The 17,300-nt window shown below is 39.8% G+C and overlaps 1 protein-coding gene across 1 annotated transcript; it reads left to right on the forward strand.

Moving 5' to 3' along the window:
- Positions 1 to 11,187: 11,187 nt before the first annotated feature.
- Positions 11,188 to 11,775, forward strand: LOC122654898 (Werner Syndrome-like exonuclease). The gene has a single exon (XM_043849161.1). It carries the CDS (start codon positions 11,188 to 11,190, stop codon positions 11,773 to 11,775), a length of 588 nt encoding a protein of 195 aa, XP_043705096.1.
- Positions 11,776 to 17,300: the final 5,525 nt, after the last annotated feature.

Below are 17,300 nucleotides of genomic sequence, written 5' to 3' on the forward strand. Positions count from 1 at the left end.
ATTACAATGGAAATCTCTCAAGAATACCCAAAACGGCGTTGCTTCTCTCTTCTCAAAACCCTAACAAGAAAACCCCAAAATCAACTTTTTTACAACAAGACGGGTAAATAATATAATTATTCCTCCATCAGGTCGATCTATCGGCCTAACCCCTCCGCTAACATGATAGATCTCAGAAAAAAAATCTCATTTGGATCGTCACCAAAATATGTCGGAACAAGTCAATCTTTGAAATGGATGCATGAATTCGAGACACACATAACACTAAGTAAGAAGGAAAAATGCTTGGACTGCAGTACTAACAAATGTTGCTTTTATCTGGAACGTGATAATCATTAATCAGCATTAGAATCTGATATATTTTCGTAGAATATATTAGCAGCACCACAGGTGGCTCAGAATGGAGATTAAGAAGACATGCTCGTTGCAACCGATAGCTTAGAATCAGTTCAGTTACTCACAATGGTTGATTATGATGGATGATCTTGGAATATTTTTAACTTTGTTCAAGGTATCAAATACCTTGTGAGAAGGTTATGTGGTTTGTTACATTCCTCTCGGGACCAAATCTTTGGAATGCATATTTTGGCTCAGAAAGCGATATTAGAGTCCCTTAACTTGGTAACCTCTCCATATGTGAACTGACTATCTGGTTTGCGGGTACGATGTCTTGTATTCCGTCATTTTGCATTAGTGGGTTGATTCCAAAGGGCTGAAGATCTTGAGGCTCAGAGGAATCAACCCACCTTATGTTACTTTATGTTACTGGTGAGGCCTCGATGAATCAATAGGTCCATGTGGGGTGTCCGGGAGCGGCAGTCCCCGAGAAATTTTTTTTAAGGACTATGGGTATTTTAGTAAATTCCTTATATAGGGTTTCACTATAAATTTGTTGCAAGAGATCTTTCTCTTTAATGCAATCTGAGAGAGTTGTGAGAACAAGTGACTAGAACTCTATATTCTCTATTGATAGGGAAACATATCTCATCTCATCGTGGATGTAGGCAATCTTGCCAAACCATGTATGGTTGCAACAGGCTCAGGTTGGGCCTGACCGGGCTAACCCTTATTGGCCCTGATAGTGAACAATCTTAGGCACGAAGAGTACTGATCTTGGTCTTCTAAACTGGCTAGGCCACCAGATTGATTGGTTAATTAGAACTCGCTAACTCAAATAAAGGATCTATCAATTACAATTGAAAAATATTGGCACTCAAACATCTATTAAAAAGATCTACGCACCTTATGTCCACGCTTTGAACTAGAAATAGGTATAAAACAACATAGGAATTGAAATATCATATCAGAATTATTCAACAGGAAGCATTGAGATTGAAATTAAAAGTCACTAAACAGTGGGCGCCTACGATATAATTCCTCGTCCATATCAGCTTTTAGCATTATCCATGGCACAGGTGGAAGATGAAATATGAATTTCTGGTCCAACTCTTTCAGGGAAGAGGGAAGGGAGATGTAGGAGTTGGACCAAGCCAAGAAGATGAAGAAGACAGCAGGCCAGGCCAGGCTCAACCCAAAGCCTCAACCTTGGCCTGGCTAGTCCCTGGCGGGCTAGGGTGAGTTAGGTTCGACATGGCCAAACTTGCACATCTAGAACCACGTAAATCCTTGTGTGCATTATATGATTGTTTGTGATTTCCATTCTTTTCTGCATCATTATAGGTTTTGTTTTCTACAAATTGCATATTATCCTTTTAATTTTTCAACACTACTTTTCATTTAAAAAAAAAAAAAAAACAGAGGAGTTTCCTACACTGCCCAAGTGCAGTTTCAAGCGAATGAGAGAATCCCCTTTGAAATCTAACAATAGTGAGAGAGACATTTGTGACATATCACCCTCTCACATGAACACTAATTTGTGAGGGGATGTGCAATTTCATGTTTGATCCGACATTGTCTCAATATTTTTCTACAAAAAAAAAAAGGGTAAATATCACGAACACTCCCTATAAGTATTCAATATGTCATGAACTTACCAAACTTGGTCAAAATGGTAACCTTTCCCCTGCCGTTAAGCACAGTTAGTACCCAAAGGTGAAATATCCATTTTACCCCTTAGATATTTAAATAAAAAAAGTGTCATTTCATCTTCTTCCCTCTCCGGCTCCGGCGATTATTAGCAGCGGCAATTCCAACTCCGGCACCATTACCAGCGGCCTTCCTCAGCCACGTTGATTCCATTTTACCCATCGTAGTAATCATCCATTAGATGTCTGAAATTCATTCCAATAGCAGAAAGTTTGGTTCTTTGCCTTGTAAGAATGGCAGATAATTGCAGTCGGAAGCTCATTGTTGAGGTCTGCAACGCGAGAAATCTAATGCCCAAGGACGGGCAAGGAACCGCCAGTGCTTATGTGATCGTCGATTTCGATGGTCAGAGGCGACAGACGAAGACGAAGTTCAGAGATCTGAATCCACAGTGGGACGAGAAGCTCGAGTTTCTAGTTAATGATCTGGACACCATGGCCTCTGAAATCCTTGAGCTCAACATCTACAACGATAAGAAGACAATGAGGCGAAGTAATTTCCTCGGTAAAGTCAAGATCTCCGGTGGTGGTTTTGTGAAATTGGGATCTGAAAGGCTAGTTTTTATTTGGAAAAAGTGGGGGGGTTTCTTGCTTGAAGTGGCTGAGATCTAGTGGTTTCGTCGTTTTCTGCAGCTTGATTTGTGTGTTCTGCTTGTTTTGTTGTGGGGGGAAACCCTAGGAGCTCCGGTTTGAGCTCAGAAAGTGTGGCTTCACTGGCTTGTGGAATTAGAGGCTTGAGCGATGGGAGATTGAAGTGCAAGGGTTTCGGTTGGTGACCATCTGGGACGGATGAGGTCGAGAATAATAGCTTCATGTTGTGGAACTGGCTTTGAATGAAGTTTTGGGGGTGGAGGGGGTGGTTTGGTTTCAGTTGCGGATTAAACAAACTCAGAGATTTTGAATATTTTCAGTTCTATATTTCTCTCAATTGAGAGTTAGTATAAATAATGAGTTGTTTCGTGTTTGAAACGGATCACGGCTAAGGCTAAGGCTAAGGCTAAGGTCTTATCTTTATCCTTTGTAGTGTAACAGAGTTTGAGTGGTAATAGAAGTGGAAGAGACTTAGGTCTCTTGCTGAGCGGGAATAGAAGTGGAAGAGACTTGGGACTCTTGCTGGTTTGGCTGATCTAGCTGATCTGGTTGTTGTGATTCCGTTATCCTCTGGAGAAAAGAAGCGTCTTTTCGCAGATCAAAGGAGAGATGGGCTTGAAGGTCTATTATGTCGACGAAGATCTGCCAGCTCTCGACACTGCCGCACCACCGGAGCAGAAATCGGAAGCTCCAGCGGAAGCTGAAGCCGCACCACCGGTAGAGAAAGAAGAGGAAACGAAGGAGGAGAAGAAAAATGAAGAGAAAAAGGAGGAGGAAAAACCAGCGGTGGCGACAGAAGAAAAACCACAGGAGAATGCAAAACCTGCGGAAACTCCAGCAGCGGCGCCGCCGCCTCCGCCAGAAGCCGTGGAGAGTCCTCCGATCGCTCACATCGATAACCCAGTGGTAAGGGTAATTTCGTCATTATAAAAAAATTAACAGCAACTTAAAGGCACAGTGGAGTAAGTTGAAATAAAAACATAAAGGAAGGGTAGTCTGTGATATTTTTCTAAAGTTTGATAAATCCGTGACATATTGAATACTTATAGGGGTGTCCATAAAATTTTCCCAAAATATATATATATATATATATATATATATATATATAAAATGAAAATTATGAATCTACACGACCACACCCCAACTGTACAGTTAAAAGCTTTAACAAAAAAAACCTGTAAAGTCAAAAGGTCGAAAGGAAAAAGTATTTGATAGACTCCAGTCCCTTGCAAGAGGGAACCAGATTCAAAGTTCCTAAGAGAGATGAGGGAAAAAGAAAGATAGAAAATGAGTACGGAAAGCCCAAAAAACCAACAAAGAAAAGCTTAAAAAAACCAAGCACAAAAGCATTTGATAATTGATATAAGAAAGGAGAGGGGGAGAAAGAGAGAAGGAACTGAGGAGTTATTTCTACTTCCTCTCCATTCGCTTAGGAACAGATTTTTGAAAGAGTTGGGAGGTAGGAAGATCTAAAGCATAAGGTATTTATTTTCTCATTCAATTCCCCCCTGTTATTCTAAGTTTTAAGTTTTTTATTTGTTTGCTTGTTAATTTCCAGATATAGTTGTTTAGTTTTTCTCTGATTACTAGCAAGAGAAAAGATCTTACATTTCAATTGAACATTAATTATCATTTTTAAGATTGAAACAGGTCTAATTAATTAATTCCCAAATCGAATTAGAGAGCTATGATGATGACAAAGGTGTCCTTTGCGGGCAAGAACATAAAGACCACAGTCACGGACAAGGCTTCTGTTGTCGAAGATTGGGTGAGTGACATTCGGTCAAGGTACATTAATGGAGAACGCATCATCATTGTTGGGTTGGACTGCGAATGGAAGGCATTCCCCCCGTTTAAAGGCATGGAGCACAAACCTGCTATCTTACAGCTCTGTGTCAATGATAAGTGTCTTATGATCCAGCTATTCTACATCGACTACATTCCCCTGTCCTCACAGGGTTTCCTCAATGATCCTAATTTCACCTTCGTGGGTGTGAAGGTTGGAGAAGATGTTGCAAAGCTTAGGAATTTCTATGGACTCAATTGCAGTAACACCGCTGATCTACGAGAATTGGCAAATAAGCGATGGCCCGGCCGATTCCCAAATCCGGGATTGGTGATTCTTGCCAAAGAAGTACTGGGCCTTCATATGGTAAAGGATGATCAGTTTTGGAAGAGTAATTGGGAAAATAGGGAACTTGATCCGGAGCAAATTCTATACGGTTGCATAGATGCTTATATCTCTTATAGAATTGGTCACAAGTTACGCATGCCTACTAATGCTTTTTCTTTGTGGTCGTTAATGAAACTAGTTGCTTTTTGTTTGTGGTCATTAATGAAACTAGTTTTTGTTATTTTTATTGGTTGTTTGGTCGTCAGTATGATGAGGGATTGAAGTTTCATTCTTTGCTTTAGGAAGGTTAATTTTCTTGTTTTAGGATTTGTGGGTGTGAAATGGGCTTTTGTTGCTCTTGAAAAGTTTTCTTGTTACGTACTCTTCTATAGTTTTATTGTCTGATATATTGCAAGACTCTCTCTCTCTCTCTCTCTAATTGTGTTGTGTAGACTGTAGTACATGCATGGATGCTCATTTGGGTAATTGGAAGTAGGGTTGTAAATGGGTAACCGAAAATCCGAATTCGATCCGCATCCATATCCGTTTAGGGGCATCCGTATTCGTTTAGAGATATCCGGACAAAAATCCTAATACTCGGATAAAAATCCGAATCCAAATACTTAATTATAAAAAATTAAGTAAATAACGATCTTTGGGGTTTTTTAAGATTCAACAGGTTCTAGAATATGAGAAAAAGAGAATCATGATCTAAAACTATGGATTGAGAGTGAATTGTATCCACTAAGGGGAGGAAGGTTCGGGTTACACAAGGCAGAGGTGTAAACGGATGACCGAAAATCCAAATTCGATCCGCATCCGAATCCGTTTAGAGGTATCTGTATTCGATCAGAAAATATCCGAATCTGACTGCATCCGATCCGTATCCGAGCCGAATCCGATCTGTTTACGGGCCTAATTGGAAGCAACACAAAATTTTGTTGTAAATCTTCTAGGGCATATAAATCCTTCAAATTTGTTCTGATCAACCTAAAATTACATTCTTTCTTCCTTCTCATCCTGCACTTGGTCTTTTCTCTATAGAGAATACAAATCAAATATTATCGGAATTTTAAATAGATTATTCAAAATATTATTTTATTTTGTAAAAGGTTTGTTATAGGATTGTGTCTTTTCCTAATAGGCAACTTATGACTATTAGAAGACATGTTTGAATAAATCGTCAGCAAACATGTTTTGTGGAAAAACACGTGATTTAATTTTGGGCATATCTTTTAGAGACAACTCCTGGTGGTGTCTTTTTTTCTCCTATGTATAACGAGGTGCCCTTCACCATTCTTCTAACAATTTTGGAGACCATCCCAATCTCTTTTATTTTGGCTTTCATCATTCATGGTTTTGTTAATTTTCAATTGACCTACAACCTTTGGTGTTCTTAGTTAGCCTACTGAGTGAGTGCATCATTACTAGATAGCCTCATTTTGGGGATTGTTTTATCTTGAGGATTGATTTACAATTAATCCTGGTTGTACCAATAGAAGATTCTACAACTTTAATGAGATTGACCATTTGACACGACTCAACCCATATCAAGAGTTACTATGAACAGCTACTCAACCCATTTACTGTAGCTACTCAATCAAAATGGACATAGGTTTTCCTAAGCGTGGCAAGAGATATCACTAATTATAAGAACCCAAAGTAAAAGCTTTCTACCTAAAGAAACAGGAATATTTGTCTTTACATGGAGTTTGTGTGACTACATGCATGTGATCCATAACTGTGTCTGAATCGGGTTGGAAATTAATCCAACCGGGTGCATATATTTCTATTCCCCAATCAATTGATAAAGGGTGTGCACTAGGGCTGCAACAAGGTCGGATTGGGCCAGGCTTTGTAAAACCTCAATCCAATCTAAGTCCCCTTAGCTGGGCCAAGGTCCGATCCGACCCTGACCTGGGGTCAAAAAATTCCATCTCTGATGCACCCTCATGGTTGGGTTGGACTGACCCTGATTGGCCCTGACCATGGGGGGGAAGCCCTGACCATGGGGGGGAAAGGAGATGCAAAGGCTGCCCAGCCTAGGAAAGGGAGAAGCATGGGTTGTTTGTCTGGGAAGAAGAGGACAAAGAACAAAAAAAAAAATGAAGAAGAAGACAGGGTCGGGTTCAGCTCATCCTGAGGCCTCAACCCTGACCCGGCCCAACCTTGACTCAGTACCAAAAATTTCCAATCCTAACCCCTCCTCATGGCCAAGGTATCTCAACCCAATCCTTGTTCGGGTTCAGGGTGGGCTCGGGCGATCAAGGCCAAACTTGCACCCCTAGTGTGCACCTTGTCGTCATCAAGGTGATGAAGTGAGAAGTTGTAATCTTTTTTTTATTGTCTCGTCTTATTTCCAAAAGTTATTAAATTTAAGATTAAAAAAAAAAAAATTTTTAACTCATTTGAAAGTGACTTATCGTTATATAATTTTTCAAGAGCTGTCGATATCTATGCGAGACAATAGGATTGATTCTCATTGAAAAAAAAAATATCTATATTATATTAAAAGAAGAAAAAAAAAAAAGTTATAATTTCTTTTTCACCAATTTTAGTTACACCAATATTTTCCCTTTGATTAAACGGGTTTGAGTCTTTACATTGGTTTAATTGGGCATAGCTTAGTTGAATCTAGTATGAGTGTGGATCTGGATAGTAACTAAGGGTGCAATAGTTTGGCCAGGCAAGCCCGAGTCCGCTCAAGCCAGTGATAGGGCTAGTCTAGGCCTTGAAATGACAAAAAACTGGGCTAGGTTGAGCCTGGTAAGGCTGGGCCTAGTATGCAATATTCCAGCCCAGCCTCGGGCTGGTCCCAGCCCAGATCGCCTAGTTGCATTCCAAATGGGTAATTGTACAAGAATCGTTATCCTCTCTTGTAATTGCACGGTGCAGTACTGCATCGTGCGACGCAGCAGAGGCCATTCGCTTCCCCTTACTTTCCCTTGCCTCTCCTACTTGTGCTACTGCATCGTGTGGAGGTTGAAGGTGATGTTGCAAAGCTTAGGAATGAGTATGGACTTAAGTGCAGTAGCACAGCTGACTTACTGGAATTGGCTGAGGCATATATGCCTGATCGTTGGCCCAACCCACTCCGGCCGAAAACCAGGATTGAAGATTCTTGCCAAAGAAGTGGTGGGACTTAATTAATATGGAAAAACCAATGCATGTTTGCAAGAGTAATTGGGAAAATACAGAACTTACTCCTCACAAAATTCAATATTGTTGCATTGATGCTTCTGCCTCTTATAGACTTGGTCATAAGTTACTCATGGAAATCTGAGATGTCTAATGGAATTACTGTTTGTCCTTGTTATAAATGGGTTGTTTAGTTACTAGTACTTTGAGGGCTTGATTTGCTTTGCCAAGTTTTTCTTGTTTTGTGTTTTGTTGCTGTGTCATTAATGGGCTTTTTAAATGGTTTTATTAGAACTGTCTAAATGGGCTTTAAATGGTTTTATCAGAACTCTCTCTCTCTCTCTCTTATCTAGAAATGTGATGTGGTGATTCAAAGTTGGGTAATTTGGCAAATTTGTTCTTATATATTCTTCTACATCCAAAATTTGTTGCTCTCTTTTCTCTACACATTTTTTTTTATATATAAATCCCTCCTCCCTCACCCTCATACTCTTAACACACAGATTTTCAATAACAACTTTAAAATTTGTTATGATCAACCTGAAAATACAAATTTTAAAAAACTTGTTAATTTTGTTGGGAGAATATTTGATGGTAAATGTGTAGATATTTGTGGAAACTGGACCTAACTTCTGCTTCCCTTGCCTCAATTTCGGATGGGGTGTTTTTTGATTGATTCTGTTTTCTCTCAAAATTTGTGTTATCTCCTTTAAGGGATAGCTTTTGAAAGGCTTGACTCATCAACTTCCTCAAGATTTCTAGTATGCGAAAAGGGTTTGAAGCTCAAGGGTATAGATACTAAATATAAATCTTCTTTAAAAATATCACATTCAGTTCAATTTCTTGTTTTATATTTTATGTTTTCTGTAAAAAGATATTAGTATTTAATAATGTTCTATTGTTTATAGTATTTTCTAATAGGCAGTTCGACAACTCTTAAGCTGCAAAATAATTTTTCTACCAAAAAAAGGTGTAAAATAATTTTTAGTCTTACTTATTTTTTTACCTTTTTAGTATAACACAGCCTTTCCCAATGAAGTAAATGTCATCATTTCATATGTATGCTAAAAATGTGCATAACGTTGACAATTTTTGCTAATGACATAATTACAAATTACTTTCAAATTATGCCGCTTCCTCCTTGCTTCAACTTGTGTTGGCAGCATTGCCTCCTAGTAGGAGAAGGCCTCATGGTAGTGGGGACTTGGTTATTTGGGAGGCCACCTCTTCTGGTAGGTTCTCATACTCCTCAGCATGGGAATTGATATGCTTGAGGAGACCGGTGGTTCCTTGGTCCCTATGGTTTGGTGGTTTGGTTTTTAAAACACATCTCGAGACATTTTCATTGTCCGACGTGCATGCCCTCACCATATCTCTTTCCACTTAGAATTATCTCTTCAGTCAATGTGAACACGTGTTCGGGCTTAAGGCGAATCAGGGTGGGTTCAGTCCGATAGGACCAAACTTGCACCCCCTAGGGATCCAGCTCCTGTCCAACCGTGACGGGAGCTGGACGGTCCAGCACCACTTTTAGATGATGACATGTGGACTGAGCCGAATCCAAGGGTCTAAAAGCAAAAGGGTATTTTAAAGGGTATTAACCCATTGTAAATGCGGGTCTCTTCCTTACCCGAACTAACCCACGGATCAGTGTTCATGTTCCTCATCTCCTTCAAGGCGAGAAGACCAGCGTCCTCACTCCTCAGTGTTCCTGTTCCTCATCTTTTGCAAGGGATCCGGCGACAGAGGTGATTCTTGCGACACAGGTGTGCGACTGAGTGACTCTAACTCGATTGAGTGACTCTCTCCCTTTCATTTTCGTTCTGAAACCCTAACTCGATTTCCAATCTTGGTACAGGGGAAGTGGAACAAAATCCATCTTCGGACTCAAAAAGACAAAATTCTCAAGCAAGTGGTTATCAAGATGCAGTTGAATTCTCTCAGCAAAACGAGAAGAAGAGTTGGCTTCGAATGGCCAAATTTCGATTGATTTGCCTTTGAGACCCACAGGTGAGGAAACATTACGTAGAGGATTTGATTCTGAAGAAGAAGAGTACTTATGTTGATAAGAAGGAAGTCCTTAAAGAAGAAACGAAATTATGTTCTAATGAAGGGTATGATTGTACATTATATTCTTCAATTTCAGATTCGTTAGCATTTAACGTTAATATAGTCTAATATTAACGGCAGGACTTAAATATGGATTACTTTGAAAAGCAGGGGGTGCGTGTGAGAATTATCAAGGGGTACGTATGAAATTGTCAAAAGAACAGGGGGTGCTAGTAGAATATTTGGACGACTTGGGCGGTGCATGCGTATTTAACCCCCCAAAAAAAAACACAAAAGCATTTGATATAAGAAAGTAGAAGAGGGAGAAAGAGGAATGGAACTGATAAACAGGTAAAGAGTCCATCACCTTTGCTATTACACTAATTGGTATGGGAAAAAGAAGGATTCGGATCCTCTACTTCCGAGCTGCCCATACTATAGTGTGCCCCAGACATAGCAAGGTGGTAAAGACTGCCTTAACCCCGCTCGGACAGGGTGCTCGGGCAGGGGTAGGGTGGTCTTTTAGCTGCCTTGCTGTGTCTGGGGCACACACAGTGGTAGGGGCAGCTCGGCAGTAGAGGACCCCGACGCGAAAAAGAAAGATGACAATGGCTAGGGAAAACCTAAAAAAAAAAGCCCCACAAAAGCAATTGATATAAGAAAGTAGAGGGGGGGGGGAGAAAGAGAGATGGAATGATAAATAGGTAAAGAGTCCATCACCTTTGATATTACCACTATTACCACTAATTGGTACGGAAAAAGAAGGATTCAGATCCTTTACTTTCGAGCTGCCCCTACTATCGTGTGCCCCAGACACAGCAAGGCAATAAAGATTGCCTTACCCCCGCTCGGGCAAGGCGATAAAGACTGCCTTACCCAAAATTAATTCCAAGGATTATGTTATAGATAAGAGAGAATCAATTATCTCAATTATCCTAATCACTAGATTAGTATGAAAACTCATATGGTAATGACAGTCGAGGGGGGAGAAAGAGAGATGAAATGATAAATACGTAAAGAGTCCATCACCTTTGCTATTACGCTGATTGATAAGGGAAAAAGAAAATTGACAATGAATACGGAAAGCCAATAAAACAAAGAAAAGCTTAAAAAAATAAAAAAGCACAAAAGCATTTGATATAAGAAAGAAAGTAGAGGGGGAGGGGGGGGGGGGAAGAAAGAGAGATGGAACTGATAAATAGGTAAAGAGTCCATCAGCTTTGCTATTACACTAAGCATTCAACAATAGCCATGACAACACAAAGGGTCTCATTTGCAGGGAAGATCATTGAGACAACAGTCACTGATAAGGCTTCTGTTGCCGAAGATTGGGTGAGTCAAATACGTTCGAGCTACAATGGAGTTCAACGCATCAACGTTGGTTTGGACTGCGAATGGAGGCCCCACGCAATCAGTTTTATGAGCAACAAAACTGCTACGTTGCAGCTGTGTATCAATGACAAGTGTCTCATTCTCCAGCTATTCTACATGGATTACATTCCTCAATCCATCAAGGATTTTCTTAATGATCCTACTTTCACCTTTGTAGGAATTGAGGTTGCAGATGATGCTGCAAAGCTTAGGAATGAGTATGGACTCAACTGCAGTAGCACTGCTGACATACGACAATTGGCGAAGAACCGTTGGCCCAGTCGATTTCGAAGGCCGGGATTAAAGGATCTTGCCTTTGAAGTGGTTGGGCTTCGTATGGCTAAGCCTAGGAATGTTACTATGAGTAATTGGGAAAATAGGGAACTTACTCCTGCACAAATTGAATATGGTTGCATTGATGCTTATGCTTCTTACAGAATTGGTCATAAGTTAATCATAGAAATGTGATTTCTTTTGATCCATCTCTTAATATTCCAACTAGCTACTACTGTTTGTCGTTATTATAATATGGGTGGGTTCTTCTACTTATCAGTACTCTTTAAGTATTACTGATTGTCTTGTTAATAGTCCGTTATTTGAGTCATCAGTATCAGTGCTGCTCCCTATGTATGTACTTCATGCCTTTCTTTTGAAAGGTTTTCTTGTTTTGAGATTTCAAAGTTATGAAATGGGTTTTTTAGTTCTCTCTCTCTCTCTCTCTCAGTTTTATTTCTCATGCATTGCAGAATTCTCCCTCTCAAAACCATTTTTTTTTTGTTGGTTATTTGTATCGATATCGATGGAGACCAATATCAATTCCTGCCTATCTCTGCATCGGTGGATCAGTACGGACAAGGGTATAAATAAAAGAAAAAAAATCTAATTTTTTTAAGAAAACAAAAGTAAACCTGACCGACCATATCTGAAACGAACTGATCCAGATTAGTATTGGCATAGACCGATACTAATGCCGATACCAATTACTAAAACCCAGGCATGTATACATTAAACACGAAGCCAAGAAGAATAATCTGCAAGTAGATCAGGAAATGTGGCACTGCCTTCTAAGCGCATGGAGAGATGAAAAGCCATCTGAAACTTGCTTTGCTCACTCGTACTGACACTACCATTATTCATAGTGATTCATTCATGGATTCAAATCTTCTACGGCCTTGAGAGTAGCAGCCATAGTCCTGCCCTGGTTTCTGGGCTCGACACGTGTCCTTATGAAAATCGAACGGTCCATTTTAAAATTTTCAAATATTGTTCGTAAAACTCGGTTGATCCCAGCAAACCAATCGGACCGGCCAGTCAAACCGAAACCACCCAACCTCGCCGACTTCATCGGGTGATACATGGGTATGGAAGCTCGTCTTCTTCCTCTCACGCTTCTGAATCCAAATAAACCACCCAACTTTGCAGACTCTTCATTGGCATCCATGGACTCTCTTTTCACGAACCCCTTTCGTTTTCTCCATTATTTAGCTCTCTTACCTCCTCTCACTTCTCCTCATTCCTAATTCAGTTTGAATTCTCTCTTATCTTCTCTTCTTTGATTTCATTCAAGAACTTGAAGATTCAGGAATGGCAGGACGAAAGGCAGTTGATTTTGAAGATTTCTTGCCGACTATGGCTGAGAAATTGGATGGGGAAGGATTGATTGGAGAGCTTTGTAATGGGTTTCATTTATTGATGGGCCCTAACAAGGAAGTCATGATGTGTGAAAGCTTGAAGAGGAACGTTGATTTACTAGGATTACAGGGTTTGAAAGATGATGAATTGTTGTCTATGTTGAGAGAAGGTGATTTGGATGGTGATGGTGCTCTTAATCAGATGGAATTTTGAATTTTGATGTTTAGATTGAGCCATGAATTGATGAAGGAGTCAGAGAGTTTGTTGGAAGGAGCTCTGATACAGGAATTAAGAAATCCGTAATTGGGTTCTTCTTTTTCCCCTTTGTTCTTTTCGTTTGTAATTTTTAGGTCTCTCAATTCTTCTTTCCTATTTGTTTTCCCTTTTTAGTGGCAATGAAAATAATGGAATCAAACATTGAAAATAGTGTTTCTTGAATTAGAGAAGTTGATAAATGTTCTTGAACAATTACGATTTGCAGAAAACGGCCATTGGAGAGGAAGGCTTCAAAATCCCCTTTTTTCTGCTACTCAAATGGAACCAGATGCGTGAGAGGAAGAGGACGAGCTGGTTTCTCGAACGATTTTCCCTTCTCTTCAAAACAAAACCCTAGTGGGTTTGATCAGTTTCAGTTTGCGACCAGTCCGGCTTGGTTTGCTGGGATCAACCAAATTTCTCAAACAACATTTGAAAATTTTAAAACTGACCGTTCAATTTTCAAATGCCCCCTCAAATTGCCCATAAGTATAAATACACTCCTAAACTTTCATTATTTCTAAATACATCTTTAATTTCCAAACTTTGTAAAACTCTAGTCCAATCCGTTGGTCTGGGATGTTAGACGTTAGATTCAAAAAAATCTAATTACCAAATTGCTATTTTATAAACCTCTTTATTCCTCCTAAATGCCTTTGCAACAAAATAAAAAAAAAACCTGCAACTCATCTTCCCCAAATCGATTGGGGAAGATGAGTTGCAGGTATTCTTGTATTGTATTGTTGTCCAATCCGAGAAGTGAGAACAGAAACCATCTCTAAATGAAGCATTTGCAGAGGTTTAATTACATGATATAGCATAACATAAAAAGAACTACATTAAAACAAAATTGTAAACCACTGTAGACTAAACATCATTTCAATAATGTCAGCCATCCATGTAAGAGAAAGAAAAGAAAAAACATGGACGAGAGAAAGGAACTGAAAACAAAGATTTCATCATCCAAAAAGAGAACAAAGAACAGAGAAAAGAGAGTAAATCGAGAGTACCTCGCACTCCTCAATGACTTTAGATTTACCGATTTGAAAAGCAGACTTGCAGCACGATGGGTCTGAAGGTGAGAACGAAAGGAACTTTTGAGGGGTGGTCTGATAAACCAGTCGGTATGGGACCTCTCAGTAAAGGAAGTGGACGATCGTAAGAAATTAAAGTTGCGAATGAGAAATCGTCGACATCAGTTGTTGGAATCGCCATTGCCAAGGTTTAGAGCAAGCTTTATAGGGTTTGGGCGTTTGGGATTTGTACTTATAAAAAGTTGAAGTTTTTAATTTGTTGGGAAACAAGAGTGGATCTGGACATGGGCCAAGATGTTTGATGCGGCCTTCAATTAGTTGGTATCTTACCGTCGTTCGTCTGTATTTTTGGGAGCCGCTGATCATTTCTTTGGTCGCCGCATGCATTTGTCTTCAAGGCTGAACCCTAATCAGGGTTCTTTATTTCGAGTATTTGGGGAAGAAAGGAGAGTATTCCTCTGATTCCTCCTAATTGTACCATGAAAAAATAAGGAAAATTTACACATACTACCCTTGAGGTTTGACGAAAGGATATTTTCACCTCCCAATTTTGAAAATTTCTGCGTACCTCCCTGAGGTTTGCAAACGGTAACAAATAAGTCCATTCCATCAGATCATGACTAACACTGTTAAAAATTAGACTTGAACTAACGGAATTACCCTTCTAAGAACCCCAAAAAAAAAAAAAAAAAAAAAAAAAAACCTGCAACTCATCTTCCCCAAAATCGATTGGGGAAGATGAGTTGCAACCATCCCAGCGAATCATCACCATCTTCACCATCACTCTCTGCTCCACCTACAAACCCTAACCCTAAACTCTGATTTGTTCACCATCACTCCTGGAAATGGGCATCTGACCATATTCAATTCTGTTAAGAGCAGCAACTATTGACAGTGGTTCCAATCTCTCTGCCGCGACCCTCCTTTCAACCCTTTTAAAAAAAAAAAAATTCTGCAACTTGCTGCCCACTTTGTGGCAGCGGCCAAAACAGGAATCCTGAAAAACCCTACTGCAGGTCTCCAGTCACCATTAATTCGGTAACATGTATAGTTACCGGCATCTCAGGCCAAGGTTTTAATCGTCGGACAGAAGGCTGTGACTCTGTCGCTGTAGCTCCAACTTGCTCCACATTAACAGTACCCTCGACAATTCGAACCCCAGATCTCAAAGGCCCAGAAGAAGCCCCAATATCTGATTTATGGAAAATAATGCAACTTTCTGCAAAATTAAGCCAAGACATTTCGATCTATAGTATATGGATTGAAAATCCAAAGTTCTCCTTAATTAACTTTCATCTCTCTTTTATGGTTCTTCAAATCAGATTAGTCTGTGCATTTTCAACTAATCTGAATGAAACTACAGAAAGCAAGCACGATTGTGGCAATTTGGTCTCATTAGCGGCCTTGAGAGAATAAAACTGTCCATTTGGGAAGCAAGATGGAAAATGGCGAAAGATGTCCTCTCCGACATCCTTACCCAGGTACGTAAGGATATTTGCAAACGGTAACAAATAAGCCCATTCCGTCAGTTCAGAGAGGAAGATTCGTACCTGGGTAAGGATGTCGGAGAGGGACATCTTTCGCCGTTTTCCATCCTGCTTCCCAAATGGACAGTTTTATTCTCTCAAGGCCGCTAATGGGACCAGATTGCCACAATCGTGCTTGCTTTCTGTAGTTTCATTCAGATTAGTTGAAAATGCACAGACTAATATGATTTGAAGAACCATAAAAGAGAGATGAAAGCTAATTAAGGAGAACTCTGGATTTTCAATCCTTATACTATAGATCGAAATGTCTTGGCTTAATTTTGCAAAAAGTTGCATTATTTTCCATAAATCAGATATTGAGGCTTCTTCTAGGGCTTTGAGATCTGGGGTTCGAACTGTCAAGGGTACTGTTAGTGCGCAGCAAGTTGGAGCTGCAGCGACAGAGTCACAGCCTTCTGTCCGACGATTAAAACCTTGGCCTGAGATGCCGGTAACTATACACGTTACCGAATTAATGGTGGCCGGAGACCTGCAGTAGGGTTTTTCAGGATTCCTGTTTTGTCCGCTACCACAAAGTGGGCAGCAAGTTGCAAAATTTATTTTTTTTAAAAGGGTTGAAAGGAGGGTCGCAGTAGAGAGGTTGGAACCACTGTCAATAGTTGCTGCTCTTAACAGAATTGGATATGGTCAGATGCCCATTTCTAGGAGTGATGGTGAACAAATCAGAGATTAGGGTTAGGGTTTGTGGGTGGAGCAGAGAGTGATGGTGAAGATGGTGATGATTCACTGGGATGGTTGCAACTCATCTTCCCCAATAGAATTTGGGGAAGATGAGTTGCAGGTTTGGTTTTTTTTTTGTTTTTTTTTTTTTGGGTTCTTCTTAGAAGGGCAATTCCGTCAGTTCAAGTATAATTTTTAACAGTGTTAGTCATGAACTGACGGAATTGGCTTATTTGTTACCGTTTGCAAACCTCAGGGGGATATGTAGAATTTTTCAAAACTGGGGAGTGAAAATATCCTTTCGTCAAACCTTAGGGGTGGTATGTATAAATTTCCCAAAAAATAACAATGTTAATGAAGGCAACTTGATCATTCTACCTTATCAAGGGTATAATGGTCTAACCACGTGCAAAAAAGGCCAGACGTTTGAACATAACGTTGAGACTAATGGATTAGACTAGAGTATTACAAAATTTAGAAAGTAAAGGTACATTTGAAAATAATGAAAGTTCAAAGGTATATTTGCACTTATGAATAATTTGAGGGGGGCATTTGAAAAAACCTCTTACTTTTACCATTAACATATACATATAATATAGGGTTTTTTATAATTACCACCCTAAAAACTTTGATATCTACTATTATCCCCCTAAAATCTTTCAAACAACCATTACCCTCTCCTGTTGCATACTAATAACTAACTACCCCACCGTTACATACCTATAACGGGGAGGGTTAATCGTGACAGTGTGCTGTTGTCACGGATTTTTTAAGGCCAAAATGCCCTTTTGGGGTGGTAATTGTTAAAAAAACCCCACCCCATCACCGTCCCTTCTCCTCCTCCTCCTCCTTCTTCTCCTTCTTC

The sequence above is a fragment of the Telopea speciosissima genome, chromosome 3, assembly GCF_018873765.1.
Source record: "Telopea speciosissima isolate NSW1024214 ecotype Mountain lineage chromosome 3, Tspe_v1, whole genome shotgun sequence".
Classification (NCBI taxonomy): Eukaryota; Viridiplantae; Streptophyta; class Magnoliopsida; order Proteales; family Proteaceae; genus Telopea; species Telopea speciosissima.